The sequence below is a fragment of the Lepus europaeus genome, chromosome 1, assembly GCF_033115175.1.
Source record: "Lepus europaeus isolate LE1 chromosome 1, mLepTim1.pri, whole genome shotgun sequence".
Classification (NCBI taxonomy): Eukaryota; Metazoa; Chordata; class Mammalia; order Lagomorpha; family Leporidae; genus Lepus; species Lepus europaeus.
Window position 1 is genome coordinate 145,632,611 of NC_084827.1, and position 17,981 is coordinate 145,650,591.

The following is a 17,981-nucleotide window of genomic DNA, read 5'->3' on the forward strand; positions in this document are numbered from 1 at the left end:
TAGTTTTTGATAGCTCTACAAGGAAGTGAATAATTGCAATTTTATTGCTCAGACCAGTTTCCCAAGAGTACTTACATTATAATCTTAGTATTTATTCATAAGGAAATTCCAATTGAAAACTGTTATATCATTTAACCCAAACTATGAACTCAGTGAGTATTTACTAAATGCTTTCCATGTGTTTAATGCTAAGGCTATACCTTTTTAACCCAGAACATTGCTATAAAAGAGGACAAAAAATAATCCCTTGAATTCTGAGAGGGCAGTTTGCCTGGAGGTGGCATGATGTTTCCATAGTGCGCAAAAGGCTCCTCAGTTGGCAGCTCCCTGCCCTGTCTTCTCCTTGCCCAGGCAGAATAGCAGGTGGCTGAGGAACCTGGGTCAGATGGACCTTGGTTTGCATCGCAGGTCCACCATCGACTCCCGTGTGATGTTGGGCACTTTACCTATCATTGCAGAAAGAGGAAGATAATAGTGTCTACTTCACGGAGCTATTATGAGGATTGAGACTACGTATATAAAGCACTTATCACACAGCCCACTTTCAGGCTCAATCAATGTTAGCTATTATTCCATTCTTTCTCCCCTTGGTGATGTCGTTCACCATTAAGATCTCTAATAATTTATAATATTCTATTAATATTAGGAAAATCAAGAAGCCAATATAGCAAAAATAAGCCACTAAAACTACAATTGGGGTAAGCACGTGCCTTAGCCGTTAAGATGCTGCCTGGGAGACCACAGCCCGTTTGAATCTCGGTGCTGCGTTCGATTCCAGTTTCCCGGTAACGCACACCCTCGGAGGAGGCAGACGATGGTGCCAGCCCTCAGGTCTCTCCTGGCAGACCCGGCTGGAGTTCCTGATTCCTGGCTTCAACCTGGTCCAGTCTTCACTGTTAGGGGTCATTTGGGCAGTGAACCAGCAGATGAAAGATCTCAATCTTTTTCTCTCTCTCTTTTGCCCCACACTTTCAAATAAATGAAATACATATGAATTTTTAAAAATTCAATTTATCAACCTTTTTACATATGCCATTTAGAATAAAATGTTGAGAAAATGATCACCTATTTCAGAAAAAAAAATGCTATTTCCCTGACCTTTTCTCGCTCTTTTCACCATGTAATTATTTTTCCTTCTTTATTGAACATGTATTATATGCCAAGCAAATTCCTGGGTGCTGTTAAGGGTGAGGAGAGAAAATCCAATCTTTGTTTATGCTGTTTCCAGTCTTAGTAGAGAAGATGATTCAAGTTACCAGTGCACAAAAGACATTGCAAACCCAGCTGAGAATGGGCTTGTCTCAGTCTGGCTGAGGGAGTCAGTAGATTTTGAACTGAGCTTGGAAGTATGGGTTATGCAAACAGGCATGGAAAAAGCAATTCAGAAAATGAGTTTATAACTGAATTTGATGCCATTTTCAAAGGTCTCTCAAAGCCCCCTGGGAACGACGTCATTTTGAATTTAAATAAAAGGACCAAGTGGCTATCAGCGCAGCTGCAGTCATCTTGGTAGGATCAGGTGCATTCCAGGGGAAGGCAAGGTTTTAAGTGTTTAACAGAATGCAAGCTGCATTTACTAATGTACTTATTAGTGGTCCCCACGAAAGGATGATCCGATTTGGAAAGAGATGTGTGGACAAGTTAGAGTGCATTTCTGGACATAATAGAAAATCCCAGGTCACTCACATAAGGGGAGGGTCTGTAGGTCCGGCTTCGCCTCACTATCCTGGTGTTGCCTTTCGGAGCTGGAGTTTGCCTATGGGTGAGGCCAGCCTTGCTCAGATTTTGCCCACAACCAATTTTTTTTTTTTTTGGGGGGGGGGGGGTTGACTTTTGACTGGAACAGCAAAGCCTTTTGCCAGTTTTGCAAAAATAGGCAAAAGGTTCCTCCGACAGATGGCTCCCAGCGTGGCTCGGGAAAGCCGGGGCTGCATTGTTCTGGGCTCGCTCACTGTTCCCTTCACTGCATATTTACCCAGGAATTGCTTCCCCACACAGGTGTTTACAATTACATTAGTATTCGACTGTGGCCTCTCTGGGTTTGCTTTGTGGACTTACCTTACTGAATGCTTTGCTTGTATAATATTAAAAACCACAAAAGGATTTTTGACACATTGAAGGTTGTTAGGCATCCAATTTCCAACAACGAACGTTTCTTTTTCCACCAGGGTAAAGGCTCGGAGCCCTCTCCCCTCAAGAAGATGTGAGGCCTCCTTTGCAAACTTTGGCTCTGTCCCATTTTTTCCTGTAAGAGCTCTAAGGTTGTGAGGCTAGGGAGACAGGAGGTTAAATGAGAAGGGCTGGAAGGCAAAATAAGAACAGCTGGAGTTCATTAGTCAAAACCCAGGGTCACTGGCTGAAAAGGCAACCGAAAGCCACGTGCAGGATAACCGAACAAGTAGTGCAGCTTTCTTGAAAAAGCCTTGAAGCAGGAATGGCTTTTCCTGACCAGTGTGGCCACGCAGCCAGAATGGCAGCCGGAGATTTATTGAGTGGGATTCTGCGGCAGCGTGCTCTCTCTCTCTCTCTCTCTAGCGGCAGACATGTGGCAGTTTATTAGTCCTGTCGCTCGGAGTATTATTTGTTTTCATTTGATCCCAACATGTCATACGAACGTAGCAAAAGTCTAAACAACACTGTGGTAAACCTATCTTAACACACGTGCCAGATACTCTTCACAGTGTTAGGAAACTGGGGCAGTTTTAGCCAGGTGGCCGCATGGCCCAGCTACCTGAGCCAGGCTCCACCCCCCTCCTAATGGGATTCGCTGCTCCTGCTTCCCTGCCCACCCTCAGGCAAAGTTTTAAAAGGGCCTGTTCCTGAACTCGCGCTCTCTTGGCTCTTCCCTCCTGCTCTCTCTCGGTTCTTCTCTCTAGCCTCCTCCTCTGGTCTCTTGGCTCTCTCTCTCTCTCGGCTCCTCTCTGCTCTCTTCTCTCCTTGTTAGCTCCTCTCCTCTCTGTTTCTCTCTTATACTCTCATTCTCTCTCTTTTTCCTTCGCCTCCCCTTCACTCCGGTCTGTTGGGTGTTCCCCAATAAACCTTTTCCCTTACTCCCGTGTTCGGTGTGTTTTGCGACGGCTAACATTAATATATAACACACACCTCATTCAGTCCTTATAACCGCTTTTAGAGATAGACACCATGATTCCAATAGAGAGTCGTGATTCCACCCAAATCTGCTTACAAAGTCCGTACACTCTCCGTGTGTTCATTCTAGAAGCATTTATTGAGCACCTGCTATGGCCAGACACTCCTCCGACAACTAGACACACAACATAAACACGTCCCCTGCTACCCTCATCCCTTTGCCAATTCATGACAACTAAGGAAATCCATCATACTTGCTTCTAACATTGTATTTTAAATGTTTGTTTTCACACAAAAAAATGTTTATTTTCACAACCAGAGAAATATCTTCATTTAAACAGACTAATATTTTATGTTTTTATATAAGGACATTTCTTAGTTTTGTTACACTATCCACTACAATGTCTTAATGATGTGCATTATTTCAAAACTTAGGACATTCAGTCTGTTAGAGGTACATTGTTAAGAAAGCAGTCATAGAACTAACCTTTAAAAGTATTACTGAGAGGCAGAGAGACAGACACAGAGAGAGAACTCCTACCTCCTTGTTCATTCCCCAGATGCCCACAACAGCCGGGGCTGGGCTAGGCTGAATTTGGGAGCTGGAAATGCAATGTAGGTGTCCCACGTGGGTGGCAGGAACCCCATTTCTTACTCCATCACCACTGCCTCCCAGGGTCTGCACCTGCGTGACCAGGAAGCTGGAGTCAGGAGCCAGAGCAGTCTGCTGAGAGACTCGGGCATCCCACCCGCTGGGCTGAACGCCTGCTCCATAACCGACTTTTGTGAGGATCGGATATACGATGTAACCCCTTCCCCCACGTAAATGTATTATTTTTGCAGAGACAAACGAATCTGAGCCTCAGAAACGTTAGGTCACAGAGTTAGTAATCAGAGCTGTGTTAGGTATTAGAATCTGTATGTGCAGGCCGGTGCTGTGGCCTAGTGGGTAAAGCCGCTGCCTGCAGTGCTGGCATCCCCTATCAAGTCCTGGCTGCTTCACTTCCCACCCAGCTCCCTCCTAATGTGTCTGGGAAAGCAGTATAGAAGATGGCTCAAGTCTCCCATGTAGGAGACCTGGAAGAAGCTCCTGGCTCCTGGCTTCGAATCAGCCCAGCTCGGCCATTGCAGCCATTTGGGGAGTAAACCAGTGGATAGAAGACCTCTCTCTCTGCCTCTCTGTAACTCTGCCTTTCAAATAAATAAATAAATAAATTTTTAAAAAAAGAATCTATATCTCCTCTACTAAAAATTCTACTTTATTATGATAAAGTTGGAAATGCTTAACTCAAGTATTTCTTTAGCAACAGTAGAAATAAAAACAGAAATCTGCCTTTATAATACATTTTATGAGCATTAAGGAAAATTCAGAAGAAGCAATTTTAAATAATAGAATCTTGCATATTCATCAATTCTGATTCTGTCATTGATTCTGTAGCACCAGTAATTGCAGCATCTAAATCAGAAACAATTTCAGCTGGGGATCTTAAGATCTCTGTCTAGAAAAAAAACACACATTACAAGGTAATTACTCCCAATCCTAGGAGAAAGCTGAGCCAGCACTGGGCTAAGGAGCCTCCCGAGGTCACACAGTGCAGCAGGGGAGGAGTCTGATCAGCCCCGAGCACCGGCGAACACAGATAGACTGGAGCAGGCCTGGGGGACAAGGAGTCCACCTTCAGATGCAATCGCATGACCTCACAGACACAGCATATTTGCAGCGGCAGAGCTGCGCCTTTGTAAAACACAGTTGTGCCAGGGCATTGGGACGCGAGCAGGCTTACAGTTCTGAAGAAACCTTTACTTCAGTTCGTGTAGCGGATTTCTTCTCTTGGAATGCAGACATTGACAATTTGTCTTGATTTGTGGCTTGCAGGTCAGAGCAATCGTAACATCAGGGACTACAACACACTTCTTCCCTCCACGCCCACTGAGGGGTGGGGGTGAATTCCATGTCTGACTCCTACGTCCACTCACTATCACTGGCCTGGTTTTCATTCATTCACAAGCGTCCACTGAGCACCAACTTCTAGGCCTGTGCTAGTGCTGGGGGTGCAAAGACCGGGACAGGGGCACTCCGTCCACCTAAGGAGTCCACAGCCCGTATATGGCCTTGGCTAGCCGGCATTCTTTAGGGCTTTCCGAGTCAGTCTTGCTCTTCTTGCCATCACCATTTCTGTATTTTCTTTTATAAGATTTATTTGAAAGGCAGAGTTGCAAAGAGTGAAGGGGAGAGAGAGAGAGAGAGAGAGAGAGAGAGAGAGAGAGAGAGATCTCTCCACTAGTTCACTCCCTAACTGGCTGCAGCAGCCAGAACTGGACCAGCTCAAAGCCAGGAGCCAGGAGCTTCTTCTGGGTCTCCCACGTGCGTGCAGGGGCCCAAGGACCTGGGCCATCCTCCACTGCCCTCCCAGGCCACAGCAGAGAGCTGGATCGGAAGAGGAGCAGCCGGGACTAGAACCAGCGCCCATATGGGATGCCGGCGCTTCAGGCCAGGGTGTTAACCTGCTGCGCCATAGCGCCGGCCACAGCTTAATCTTCCACACCACAGCACTGGCCCCTGTATTTTCTTCTAAACTAAAGCAGAACAGGGTAGAGGAAAATCAAAACGTCACAAGCCACTGCACTTGGCAAAGCATTAATTTTCCTAAAACTTCATTAAGCTACAAGCCCCAGTGAAATCAACAAAACCAAAAAAATTAAAAGTCCTTAGATCACTGTGAGATGAAAGTGAATATTTTCTAAATTATTAATTATCTTAGTTATATGGGAGTTGGATTAATGTTTCACTAGCCGGCCATACTAGATACCTTTTGGACATTCAAAATAACGAAAAAAAGTGTTTTACGTTTTTTAAGCAAGTTGAATCAAGATCAGCTAAGGGTCATTTTTCCTGATTTTTGAAATTATGTTGTTTTCTTTAGATTTTCTCTTTGACTTTTGGGGTTTTCTCATGATCATACCAGGTCAATGGATGTAAAATTCTTACAACAAAGCCCAGCATGTGGTAAATATTCAAGGAATGTTAGCTATTATTGTTATTATCAACCTCATGATCATCAAATTATTTTTTTTTTGACAGGCAGAGTGGACAGTGAGAGAGAGAGAGACAAAGAGAAAGGTCTTCCTTTGCCGTTGGTTCACCCCCCAATGGCCGCTGCGGCCAGCACACCACGCTGATCTGAAGCCAGGAGCCAGGTGCTTCCTCCTGGTGTCCCATGTGGGTGCAGGGCCCATCTTCCACTGCCTTCCCGGGCCATAGCAGAGAGCTGGCCTGGAAGAGGGGCAACCGGGACAGAATCCGGCGCCCCAACCAGGACTAGAACCCGGGGTGCCGGCGCCGCAGGTGGAGGATTAGCCTAATGAGCCCCGGCGCCAGCACCGGCCATCAAATTATTTTTAAAATGACAAAAACTTTTCATTGCTATTTGTCTGGATCTTTCAAGACCCCCAGCTTATCGTTGTGTCTTTTCTTTGAAGAGAAACAAAAATAAGTACACAGTCATCTCGTGGTATCTGTGGGTGATTGGTTCCAGGACTCCCTGGGAGTGCTCAAATCCGCAGATGCCCAAGTCCCTTGTATAAAATGGTGTGGTCTTTGCATACAATCTGCACACGTCCGTCCATGTGTTTGTCACCTCCAGGTTACTTATAACTAATACTGTGGAAGTGTTCTGTAAATAGTTCTTACACTGCTGTGTAGGAATGGTGACAAGGCAAAAAGTCTGCATATGTTCCATACAGATGCAATTTTTACAAAATATTTTCAGTCTACACTTGGCTGAATCCATAGATGCAGGACCCAGAGATATGGAGGGCTCCCTGTACTTAGGATACGTGAGTTACAAAGACAGCAATTTCAGAGCCAGTGCTGTGGCATAGCAAGTTAAGCCACCTCCTGCGGCACCAGCATCCCACATGGGCACCAGTTTGAGTCCCAGCTGCTCCATTTCCAATCCAGCTCCCTGCTAATGCACTTGGGAAAGCAGCGGAAGATGGCCCAAGTACCTGAGTCCCTGCACCCACATGGGAAACCTGGAAGAAGCTCCTGGCTCCTAGCTTCGGTCTGGCCCAGTCCTGGCCATTGTGGCCATTTGGAGAGTGAACCAGGAGATGGAAAAATCTCTCTAACTCTCTCTCCTACTCATAACTCTGCCTTTCAAATAAAATTAATCTTAAAAAAAAAGACAGTGATTTCACCAGAATCAGAAAGCTCTGATTTTAGGATCTTTTCCCTTCTCAGCTGACTTTTGTGTTTTGAGCTGATCAGTTTGCAGAGCACCACACCTGATAAGAAATTTACCAGAGTCCTTCTAACTAAAAGAGAGAAAGATCTTCCCTTCCCAGATTGAAGACCCAGCCATCTGAGGCTGTAGGGACTTCAGATTCCTGTGGACTAAACAGTATGCCAACAATACCATGAGATAGACACTTTATTTTTTTTTAACTTTTATTTAATAAATATAAATTTCCAAAGTACAGCTTTTGGATTACTGCGGCTTTTTCACCTCCATAACTTCCCTTCCACCCACAACCCTCCCATCTCTCGCTCTCTCTCCCATTCCATTCACATCAAGATTCATTTTCAATTCTCTTTATATACAGAAGATCAATTTAGTATATATTAAGATTTCAATAGTTTGCACCCACCCAGAAACACAAAGTGTAAAGTACTGTTTGAGTACTAGTTATAGCATTAATTCACGTTGTACAACACATTAAGGACAGAGATCCTACATGAGGAGTAAGTGCACAGTGACTCCTGTTGTTGACTTAACAAATTGACACTCTTGTTTATGTCGTCAGTAATCACCCTAGGCTCTTGTCATGAGTTGCCAAGGCTATGGAAGCCTTTGAGTTCACCAACTCTGATCTTATTTAGACAAGGTCATAGTCAAAGTGAAAGTTCTCTCCTCCCTTCAAAGAAAGGTACCTCCTTCTTTGATGGCCCGTTTTTTTTTTTTTTTTAACTTTTATTTAATGAATACAAATTTCCAAAGTACAGCTTATGGGTTACAATGGCTTCCCCCCTCCCATAACTTCCCTCCCACCCGCAACCCTCCCCTTGCCCGCTCCCTCTCCCCTTCCATTCACATCAAGATTCATTTTCAATTCTCTTTATATACAGAAGATCAGTTTAGTATATATTAGGTAAAGATTTCAACAGTTTGCCCCCATATAGCAACACGAAATGAAAAAAATACTATTGGAGTACTAGTTATAGCATTAAATAACAGTGTACAGTACATTAAAGACAGAGATCCTACATAATATTTTTTTAAAAAAATTAATTAATTTTCTATGCCATTTCCAATTTAACACCAGGTTTTTTTTTTTTCATTTCCAATTCTCTTTATATACAGAAGATCGATTTAGTATATAATTAGTAAAGGTCTCATCAGTTTGTACCCACACAGAGACACAAAGTGTAAAAATACTGTTTCAGTACTAGTTATAGCATCACTGCACATTAGACAACACATTAAGGACAGATCCCACATGGGATGTAAGTACACAGTGACTCCTGACTTAACAATTTGACACTCCTGTTCATGGCGTCAGTAATCTCCCTAGGCTCTAGTCATGAGTTGCCAGGGCTATGGAAGCCTTTAGAGTTCGCTGACTTTGGTCTTACTCCAATAGGGTCATAGTCAAAGTGGAAGTTCTCTCCTCCCTTCAGAGAAAGGTACCTCCTTCTTTGATGGCCCCGTTCTTTCCACTGGGATCTCACTAACAGAGATTGGCAGATGTCCTAAACAGCACTCTGGCCTCAGAATCAGCCCTTGAGGCATTCGGATCTGGCTGAAGAGCCCATGAGAGTATTGTAGGCATGGAAAGCCAAGATACCATGGAAAAGAAAAAAAAGAAGAAGACATCTGACATTCTATGAGTCTCCTGCGTATCCCGCTTCCCATGTTGGATGGTTCTCTCCATTTTAATTCTATCAGTTAGTATTAGCAGACACTAGTCTTGTTTATGTGATTCCTTTGACTCTTAATCCTATCAGTATGATCAATTGTGAACTGAAACTGATCACTTTGACTAGTGAGATAGCATTGGTAGATGCCACCTTGATGGGATTGAATTGGAATCCCCTGGCACGTTTCTAACTACCATTTGGGGCAAGTCAGATTGAGCATGTCCCAAATTGTACATCTCCTCCCTCTCTTATTCCCACTCTTATATTTAACAGGGATCACTTTTCAGTTAAATTTAAATACCTAAGAATAATTGTATGTTAATTAAAGAGTTCAACCAATAGTATTAAGTAGTCCAAAAAAAAAAAATACTAAAAGGGATAAAGTATTAAGTTGTTCATCAACAGTCAGGACAAGGGCTGATCAAGTCACTGTTTCTAATGAAATCCGGTCATTTACAACAAAATGGAGGAATCTGGAACACATCATGTTGAGTGAAATAAGCCAGTCCCAAAGGGACAAATATCATATGCTCTCCCTGATCGGTGACAACTAACCGAGCACCAAAAAGGAAACCTGTTGAAGTGAAATGGACACTATGAGATAGACACTTTAAACTTGTGAATTCTCTATTCATTATGCGACCAAATTCAACTTCTGTAAAACAACACTCCGGTGCTCTTTGGCATTTGACAAGCAGTAGTAGACATGGCCATTAGGCATACAACATTCCTGCTCTATGCAGGAGACAATTAAAATAAAACAAGGAATGAAAACACCGTAAATGCAAACAACCAATGATAAGTATATAAATTATATTAGGCAATTAGTGGGCAGTTATTCAATAGTAAATACTTATTGAGTACTTACATACCAGGCATTTTTCTAGGCATTGAGGATACAGAAATAAGCAAAGAAAGGCAAAAGTGTCTGCTCTCACTGGAATTTATATTCTCAAGACAGACAATACACATTATATATATATATATATATATATATATATATATTATGTGTAGTGTGTGTGTGTGTGTGTGTGTCAGGTCATTGTAAGTGCTGTGGGAAAGAGGAGAGCAGGGTGCAGGACAGTGGCCCACTGGGCTGGTAGGTGGGTGGGGACAGCTAATCAACAGGGTTCAAGGAAGCGGATACTTATCTGAGAGTACTTCCAAAAGGTCACAGAAATGGAATTAAGAGATAAATTTATTTTAGTGCGAAAAAAAAAAAAGGTTTGAAATTCATGCATACAAGGGGGTCTTCAAAAAAGTTCATGGAAATGCATATTATGAAACAGCTATACGTAGATTTCAAAAAATGTTTGCAACAAAGTGACTTTATCTTGTCATCCCACATTGCCATGAAGGTTTTGAAATACCCTCCCATGTATCCTTCGAGCAGAGACCTGTAGGAAGCGAGGGAGGAAGCGTGCCAAGAACTGAGCAAAGAGGGCTGGGTACAGACAGAGCCAAGGGCAAGTGTAAGACCCTGGGGTGGAAACGTGTTCTCAGATGTCCAGGGAACAGAGGAGACCAATGTGGTTACAGCCAAGTAAGCAAGGAGATGTCAACTAAACAAAACCAAAGCGGGGCACGGCCACGTGGAGCAGAGGTGGGCAGGCCACTGTGAGCCATTTTGGTTTTACTGTGAGTGGGCTGGGAGGCCACTGAGGAGTGTGGAACGTGGAGGATCCTGATCTGACTTAGAGAAGGATCCTAGTGGCTGGCTCTTCTCCGGGAGGAGACACTGCAGGATGGAAGGCAGGAAACAGGCAGACAGCTCAGGTGATGCTCGCAATAAACCCACCAAGACGTGAGGGTGACTTGGCCTAGGACGGGAGCAGAGGACACGGCGGAGAGGGAGGGGTACTGGACTGGCTTTGAAGATTCTGCCAGCAAATGTGCTGACGGCCCGGGAGAGGGCGTGGAAAAGGAGCTGAGAGGAGTCGCCATTACTGCAGGGTGAGCGACACAACGGGAAGGGGTGGTCTGAAAGGATTTCTGCAGAAATTATGGTCTGGAGATCAGACGAGTGGATGTCAGAGAAGGGGCAAAATAAACATTTTTTTCCTACTCTGACAAGAGTGAAATTATCAGGAAAATTACAGGAAATTAAGCTTTATATCCATGGTTGCCAACGGTTAGCAGCAACTCTCTTCCAAGTACGTGTTGTTCCTTGAACTTCTAAGTAAATGATAGTTTGAGGCAATCACGAGTTTTAAGATAAGCATTAGGACTTCTAGTCATATGTGTAAGCAAGACTAAAATTGTGTTAAAAATAAAATTAAAATATCTTAATATTCTTAGTGATATTAGCCTTACCATATTCTTTTCAAATAGATTGGTGTATATTTGGTAATACATTGGTGTATATTTGGTAATGCGTGTGTGTCTATGTGTGTAGCAAGAGATTCACAGAATAATTTATAAATGAAAATACACATAAACTATGCAAGCATTTGCAACAGATAGAGGTTGTTGTTGTAAATATTGAAGGTGTTGAAAACGCTTGCAAAAACATACCACAAACAAGATTTTAAAACTGAGTGAGAGCAAAAGGGAGAAGCAAGAACCTGATGGGGGAAGGAGGGTGAACTTGAACTTGCACTTGTGTAATGTTTTACATTTACCGAGACTTCCATGAGTAGATCCAATTCCATCCTCATTTTAAGCCTTTGCACTCTCTCTTTCCCTAAGGAGTGAGTTGAGGCTTGGGTTGGAATATTCCCCAGAGCTTACTCAGCAAGTGACTGGGCCAGGATCCGTATCAGGGCTTCTGGTTCCTCAGCCAGTTGTCCCTTAAGACACTCAATAAATACATTTGATGAATTAAGTGCTTACTCCTGGCTGAGTGGTGCATTGGGTGGTGTGGCGGAATCCCAAAGAGAAAGCCACTCCCTCCATTCCCATGTGACCTTCAGCCTGGGAAGGTTCCACAGATGTCTGTGGAACTGTTTTTTACATTTACAAAGCAGTGTATTTGTAAAAGTAAAACAATAAATTTAGCCCATAAAGACTCAAGGCAAAAAATTACAAGTGTTAGCTGGTAGAGCAAGGCAGAGGTAGCAGGTGTGTGCCCGCTCCCGTGGTGCTAAGAGATTTCCGGCTCAAACTAACTTAAGGAAATTCACTGGCTCACGTGGCTGGTTAGCAGCAAGTTTGCTGGGCATCCGGAATCCAGGTCTCTCGGGCACCCAGTACTAGTTTTCTCCATCTTGGTTGTATTCCCAAGCACACTATTGTAATCTCCCCAGCAGCGTCTGCCTGAAGCCCACAAATTCAGCCCTCACAGTAGAAAAGAAAAGTTCCTCTTCCTGAGGGCCCCAGCAAGCTCAGGCGCTCCCAAGTTGGGGTTTTATGCCTCTCTCTGAACCAATCACTGCAGCTAGGGAGGTGCTGTGCTCTGATTGGCTGGTCTTGGGTCTCCTGCCCAGTCTTGGATGGAGGTAGGGTTAGCTCCACCAGAGTGGCATGGACCAAATGAGGAGAGGGTGGGCTCCCCAGTGGAAACAGAGGCTTCCCCACTAGATGGGAGAACTGCTATTAGGAGAGCAAAACCACAACAGGACAAGACTCTTGAAGGAAATGAGTTTGTTTTTAATTGTACGGAATTCTATACTGGTAAATTGGTGCAGGAAATACACATTATGTGGGCAGACCTTGCAGGTTCTTGAATTGAGTTTTTCCCCTGAACTTTTCCTTTCCTTCAGGCCCAAAGATACTATCTCTTCAGTCAGGGATGCCCTTCGCTGAGGTCCTGAAGCCACTCCCACAACACCCAGAGACAGCCTCCCAGCCCCTCCTAGCCCCTCCCAGGCCCTCCCAGCCTTTTGTGCGGACTTTCCTCCTTCAAGGCTCCCTGTAGTCACTTATTAATGACCTGTCACTGAAGAGGCAAGAGCCTTAGCACCCCCACTCCCAAGCCCCTGGGATCCCCAAGTTGGGCCCTCTCCTTTTCAAGTTTGCAGCTTCTTCTTTCCACAGAGACTTGCAACATTCCCTTTAAAGAACCCTCTGCACACTGTGTGTAGTGTTTTAAACAGTTCTTCACCCCATGCTTTTATCCCTGCCTCCCACCCATCGCTTCCACCAGCCCCGCTGACCCCTCGTGGGTCCTGCTTCATGCTCCTGTTCCTGCTCCTCCAATGGCCTTTATCTCTCCAGGCCTCCTCTCCTGGGGCTCTGAGGCAAGCATGATGAGATTCCCAGGGGAACACATTCACAGAGCGCTTCCCCCGGCTTTGAGGAAATTGATTAAATGGAAACATATGAGTCTTTTTTGCACCTGCTCTAGCCCTGTAAGAACCGTCAGCTGTGTAAACGGAATGATTTACCATTTTTGAAATAATGAACCTCCTTGGTCATTTTAAATATTCTTTAAAAGTAAGAGATTTTTTTTTCCCCAGCTGTTAAAAAAAACCAGAATGCTTGATTTGAAATGTTTTAAAAGGAAATACTACTTGCTATCTTGAAAGCAGCACTTTCCTTATCAATGATTGATAGGACATTTTGTTGAATTTTTCTAGCTTCTCTCTTGAAGGGTTTGAAACACGCCAATATTGTGCTCCTACATGACATCGTCCACACCAAAGAGAGTCTGACGTTTGTTTTTGAGTACATGGTGAGTTGCTCCAGCATCTTGGTGTGTGGGGGGAAAGTCTGCTGCTTGTATCATGAATCTGTGAATATTTCATGGCTTGATCAAACTTTCATTACGGTGTGAAAGTTATCATGGAAATTTCCATGACTGTGATTAGTGGAGTTCTCAGTTCTGCTGCCTTATCCACTAATTTTGCAGTCCCTTTTCCCCTCACCAGCAGTGATAGGTAAGGACTTAGAATGTGCATCCTCATTAAATCGTTTCCACTTATTTTTTAACCTGTTTTCATCACTATCTGAGCAGACTCAGACATTTTGTCATTGACAATAAAGATCTATCACAGCATATTTTGAAACTGTATGCATGCTTACTAAAGAATAATTCATTTTGTATCTTCAAATAAGCAGGGAAAAAAAAAACCCATAAGGCATGTGCAACTGACTTTCCTCCAAGGACACTTGGGAAGTGGAGAATTCCTGTGTTGCATTCAGAGCCAGGCCTCCTTCTAAGAGCAGCCGGTTAGAAAGGCGCACTGTGTTTGTGGAGTCTCAGAAAACCTGGTTGTGTTGCTTTTACAACTTATTCTCAGAAATTTTGAACCTCATCGTAGCTTCCTAACACTCAGGTCTGTGTTCTGCTTTGGGACACGTCTCCAAACACCACTAACTCCACTCTCTCTTCTCCTTCCTCCCCCCCGCTTGGCTCAGCACACAGACCTGGCCCAGTACATGTCTCAGCACCCCGGGGGGCTCCATCCTCACAACGTCAGGGTGAGTATTGCCCGGGCCAGGGCTCTCTTCTGGCTGACCCAGAGCGCGGGAATTTTGGCATGGATGGCTGTGGCACAGCAAAGTCCCTGGATGCTGAACCAGCAGCTAGACTCCATGCACATCCTGGAGCAGACAGAGCTAAAGAGCTATCCCTCAAATGCGGGGCAACGTCTAGCTGTTTCCTGCACAGCCTAACCCGCCATCATGCAAATGTGTCTTTAAAAGTCTAAACTCGTGAAAAAGAATCACATTTAAAGGAAAGACATAAAGCTAGGCTATCACAAAATAAATAGCTTCTTCATGGCATGCTATTGCTATCTATGATCAAGTTTGCGCTTCCTGTTCAATAGATCCTGTTATACAGGAGAGCCTAACTTCCATTTTTTCCGTCATTAAAGTAAGAATAATAATAGCAATACGCCGTTATTTAGCCATGCTTCTACATCTGTTATAAATTTTAGAAACCATTTATATTTCATATTTTTCATTCCCTAAGCTTTTATTGGCATTAATTAATTGACTGGCTCTTAAAAATAACCATATGACATTTGTATATGCTGTATTTATTCTTTTAATAATAAATAATATTTATGTACTCATTCACTTAAGAATTATTTATTGAGTACTTGGTGCTATATTCATTTCTGGGGTTTCAATAATGAGTAAGTTGTGTTTCTTGTTTTCAATGAACTGCAAGTCTAGTAAGATATATGGTCTTCAATAGGCAGTGAGTAGCCGAGTGCTAAGGCCAGGTTAACCAAGAATACTATGGGAACACAGGACCTAACCCAGTCTCGGAGGAAAGGGTTTGGAAAAGAAGACCAGAGGACAAGGGGGAGAGGAGAGTGAGGAGCATCTTTAGTAGCTGTGTGAACGGGACAGAGAGCTCCGCCAGGAAGCCGGGAGCAGTGGGAGTGGGGGAAGGGAGGAGAGAGGAAGCAGGCCATTAAGTCTTCTGCCAGATCATGGATTTTTTTTTTTTTTTTTTACAGTGATTGAATAGAGGAGCAGAGAAGGTAGACGTCTGGCTTGATTCAGAGCTGGGATTTTGCCAGATATGTGAGAGGAAGAAACAATTGGGCAAGAGGGTTGAGGAGATTGTCCAGAGAGAGGGTAAAGTGATGAGCAGTGGCTTCCAGACGGAGTCTAAGGTCGGGGAAGGAGGTAAAGACAAGCAGGGTGCTGAGAGTGGAGGGGAGCGTGGAAGGGTCAAGGAGCCGGGTGCTGATGGAACAGAAGGAAGGGTGCAGAAAAAATGAGTAAGAAAGCTCTTCAGGCTGGCGGACTCTCAATACCAGACGCAGGCTGAATGTTTAGGGCCTAGAAACGTAGAAGCCCTGACCCCTCCCCTAAAGGGTCTTACAGCCCAAAATAGGAGATAAAAATATATATATATACCTGAGCCGATGTCATGGCACAGTAGGTTAAGCCTCTGCTTACAACGTTGGCATCCTATATAGGAGTGCCAGTTCAAGTCCCAGCTGCTCCGCTTCCAATCCAGCTCCCTGCTAATGAGCCTGGGAGGCAGCAGATGACGATTCAAGTACTTTGGTCCCTGCCATCCAAGTGGGAGACCAAGATGGAATTCCTGGCTCTTAGCTCCAGCCTGGTCCAGACTTGGCTGTTGGCAGGAGTGAACCAGTACATGCAAGATATTTCTTTCTCTCTCTTGCTTTCCTTCTCTCTCTCTCTCTCTTTCTCCACCTTTCAAATACATAAATATACAATCACCAGGGGTGGCCATTTTGGCTGAGTGGTTAGGGTTCCCACATCCTACATCAGAGGACCTGGATTCAGTTCCCACCCCAGCATCTGACTCCAGCATTCCTGCAAATGCCCACCTTGGGAGGCGGTGGCGATGGCTCAAGTCATTGGGTTACTACCGCCCACACAGAGGAAACCTGGAATGCATTCCCAGTTCTCAGTCTAGCCCTGGCCCAGCCCCAGCCCTTGTGGGCAGCACTGGAGTGATGAACCAGTGGATAGGAGCTTTGTCTCTCTCTCCCTCTGAGACGCAGGTGCTATCGGTGAGAAGTAGTAATGGCCTAAGTGTGGCAGCCACAGTAAGAAAGGGAAGGAATGTGAAAAACAATAACCAAGAGGAATTCAGCCAGACTTAATGACTAACCAGGCATGAGGTGGAAAAAGAGGGGGCCAAACATGACTGCCTTTGAGCTTGGTTGACCAGGAGAATTCTAGCTCTATTAACAGAGTAGGAGAGGCTGGTTTGGAGAGAAAGAGGAGGAGTCCTCTTTCAGATATGCAGAGCACCTAATGAAGATGGGATGTCCAAAAGGAAGTAAAGGAACAGCAGGCCACTGGAGAAGAGACTGGTGCTCCTGGGGAGATAGGAGCTGGAAATGTAGACTCGAGGGAATTAGCACATGGGGTTTGATGGCCAAGGTAGGAGGGTAGACAACCAAAAGAAGAAAAGGGAAGAGGACTGATGGTGGCCTGTGAGCACCGGGAGCAGGTGGCTGAGGGGGACTGAAGAAGCAGATGGGTGGAGCTGAGGAAGCTGGCTAGATGTGACCTCCAAGGCGATAGGGAGGCAACAGCTGTGATCTGAGTGTTCACGTCTTCAGTGGATGATGGAGAGCAATGAGGAGTTCACAGATGATGGTGAGAAGGAAGACATGGCTAGATGGCATGGAAATCCAGGGACCAGGGCTTTTACTTAAGGATAGAGAAGTAATGGTTTTAAAGTGATCTTGGGGGGCTGGCACTGTGGCATAGTGAGTAAAGCCGCCACCTAATGTGCCGACAGACCCATATGGGCACAGGTTTGAGTCCTGGCAGCTCTCTGCTATGGCCTGGGAAAGCAGAAGAAGATGGCCCAAGTCCTTGGGCCCCTGCACCCATGTGGGAGACTCAGAAGAAGCTCCTGGCTCCTGGCTTCGGATCGGTGCAGCTCTGGCCGTTGCAGCCAATTGGGGAGTGAACCAGCAGATGGAAGACACCTCTCTCTCTCTCTCTCTCTGCCTCTCCTTCTCTCTCTGTGTAACTCTTTCAAATAAATAAATAAATCTTTTTTTTTTTTTTTTTGACAGGCAGAGTGGACAGTGAGAGAGAGAGACAGAGAGAAAGGTCTTCCTTTGCCGTTGGTTCACCCTCCAATGGCCGCTGCGGCCAGCACACCGCACTGATCTGAAAGCAGGAGCCAGGTGCTCCTCCTGGTCTCCCATGGGGTGCAGGGCCCAAGCACTCCTCCACTGCACTCCCGGGCCATAGCAGAGAGCTGGCCCGGAAGAGGAGCAACCGGGACAGAATCCGGAGCCCCGACTGGGACTAGAACCTGGTGTACTGGTGCCGCTAGGCGGAGGATTAGCCTATTGAGCCACGGTGCCGTACAATAAATCTTAAAAAAAAAAAAAAAATGATCTTGGATAATGGAGAAGCCACTTACTCCCCAATCTTGCAGTAAAATAGCATCCACTTGAGACTACTTCAGGGAAGCAGGGAGTTCAAGGCGTCATTTAAGGAAGAGACTTCGAAGAAAGTTCCCAGTAACTTAAACAGTTTTTAAAACAGGACTGAGGCGTTCAGCCTGAACAGTGACAAGGTTTGGGAGACAGAGGAGCAACAGATCCTGAGTTAAACGACAGGAAGTGCA

At 44.8% G+C, this 17,981-nt stretch overlaps 1 protein-coding gene across 1 annotated transcript in view; it reads left to right on the forward strand.

Moving 5' to 3' along the window:
* CDK15 (cyclin dependent kinase 15) overlaps positions 1–17,981 on the forward strand; it is a 104,882-nt gene that overhangs the window by 19,535 nt on the left and 67,366 nt on the right. The window contains exons 6-7 of the mRNA XM_062190028.1: positions 13,525–13,619; positions 14,306–14,368. Coding sequence (XP_062046012.1) covers positions 13,525–13,619; positions 14,306–14,368 — 158 coding nt within the window. The remainder of the gene's footprint in view (positions 1–13,524; positions 13,620–14,305; positions 14,369–17,981) is intronic.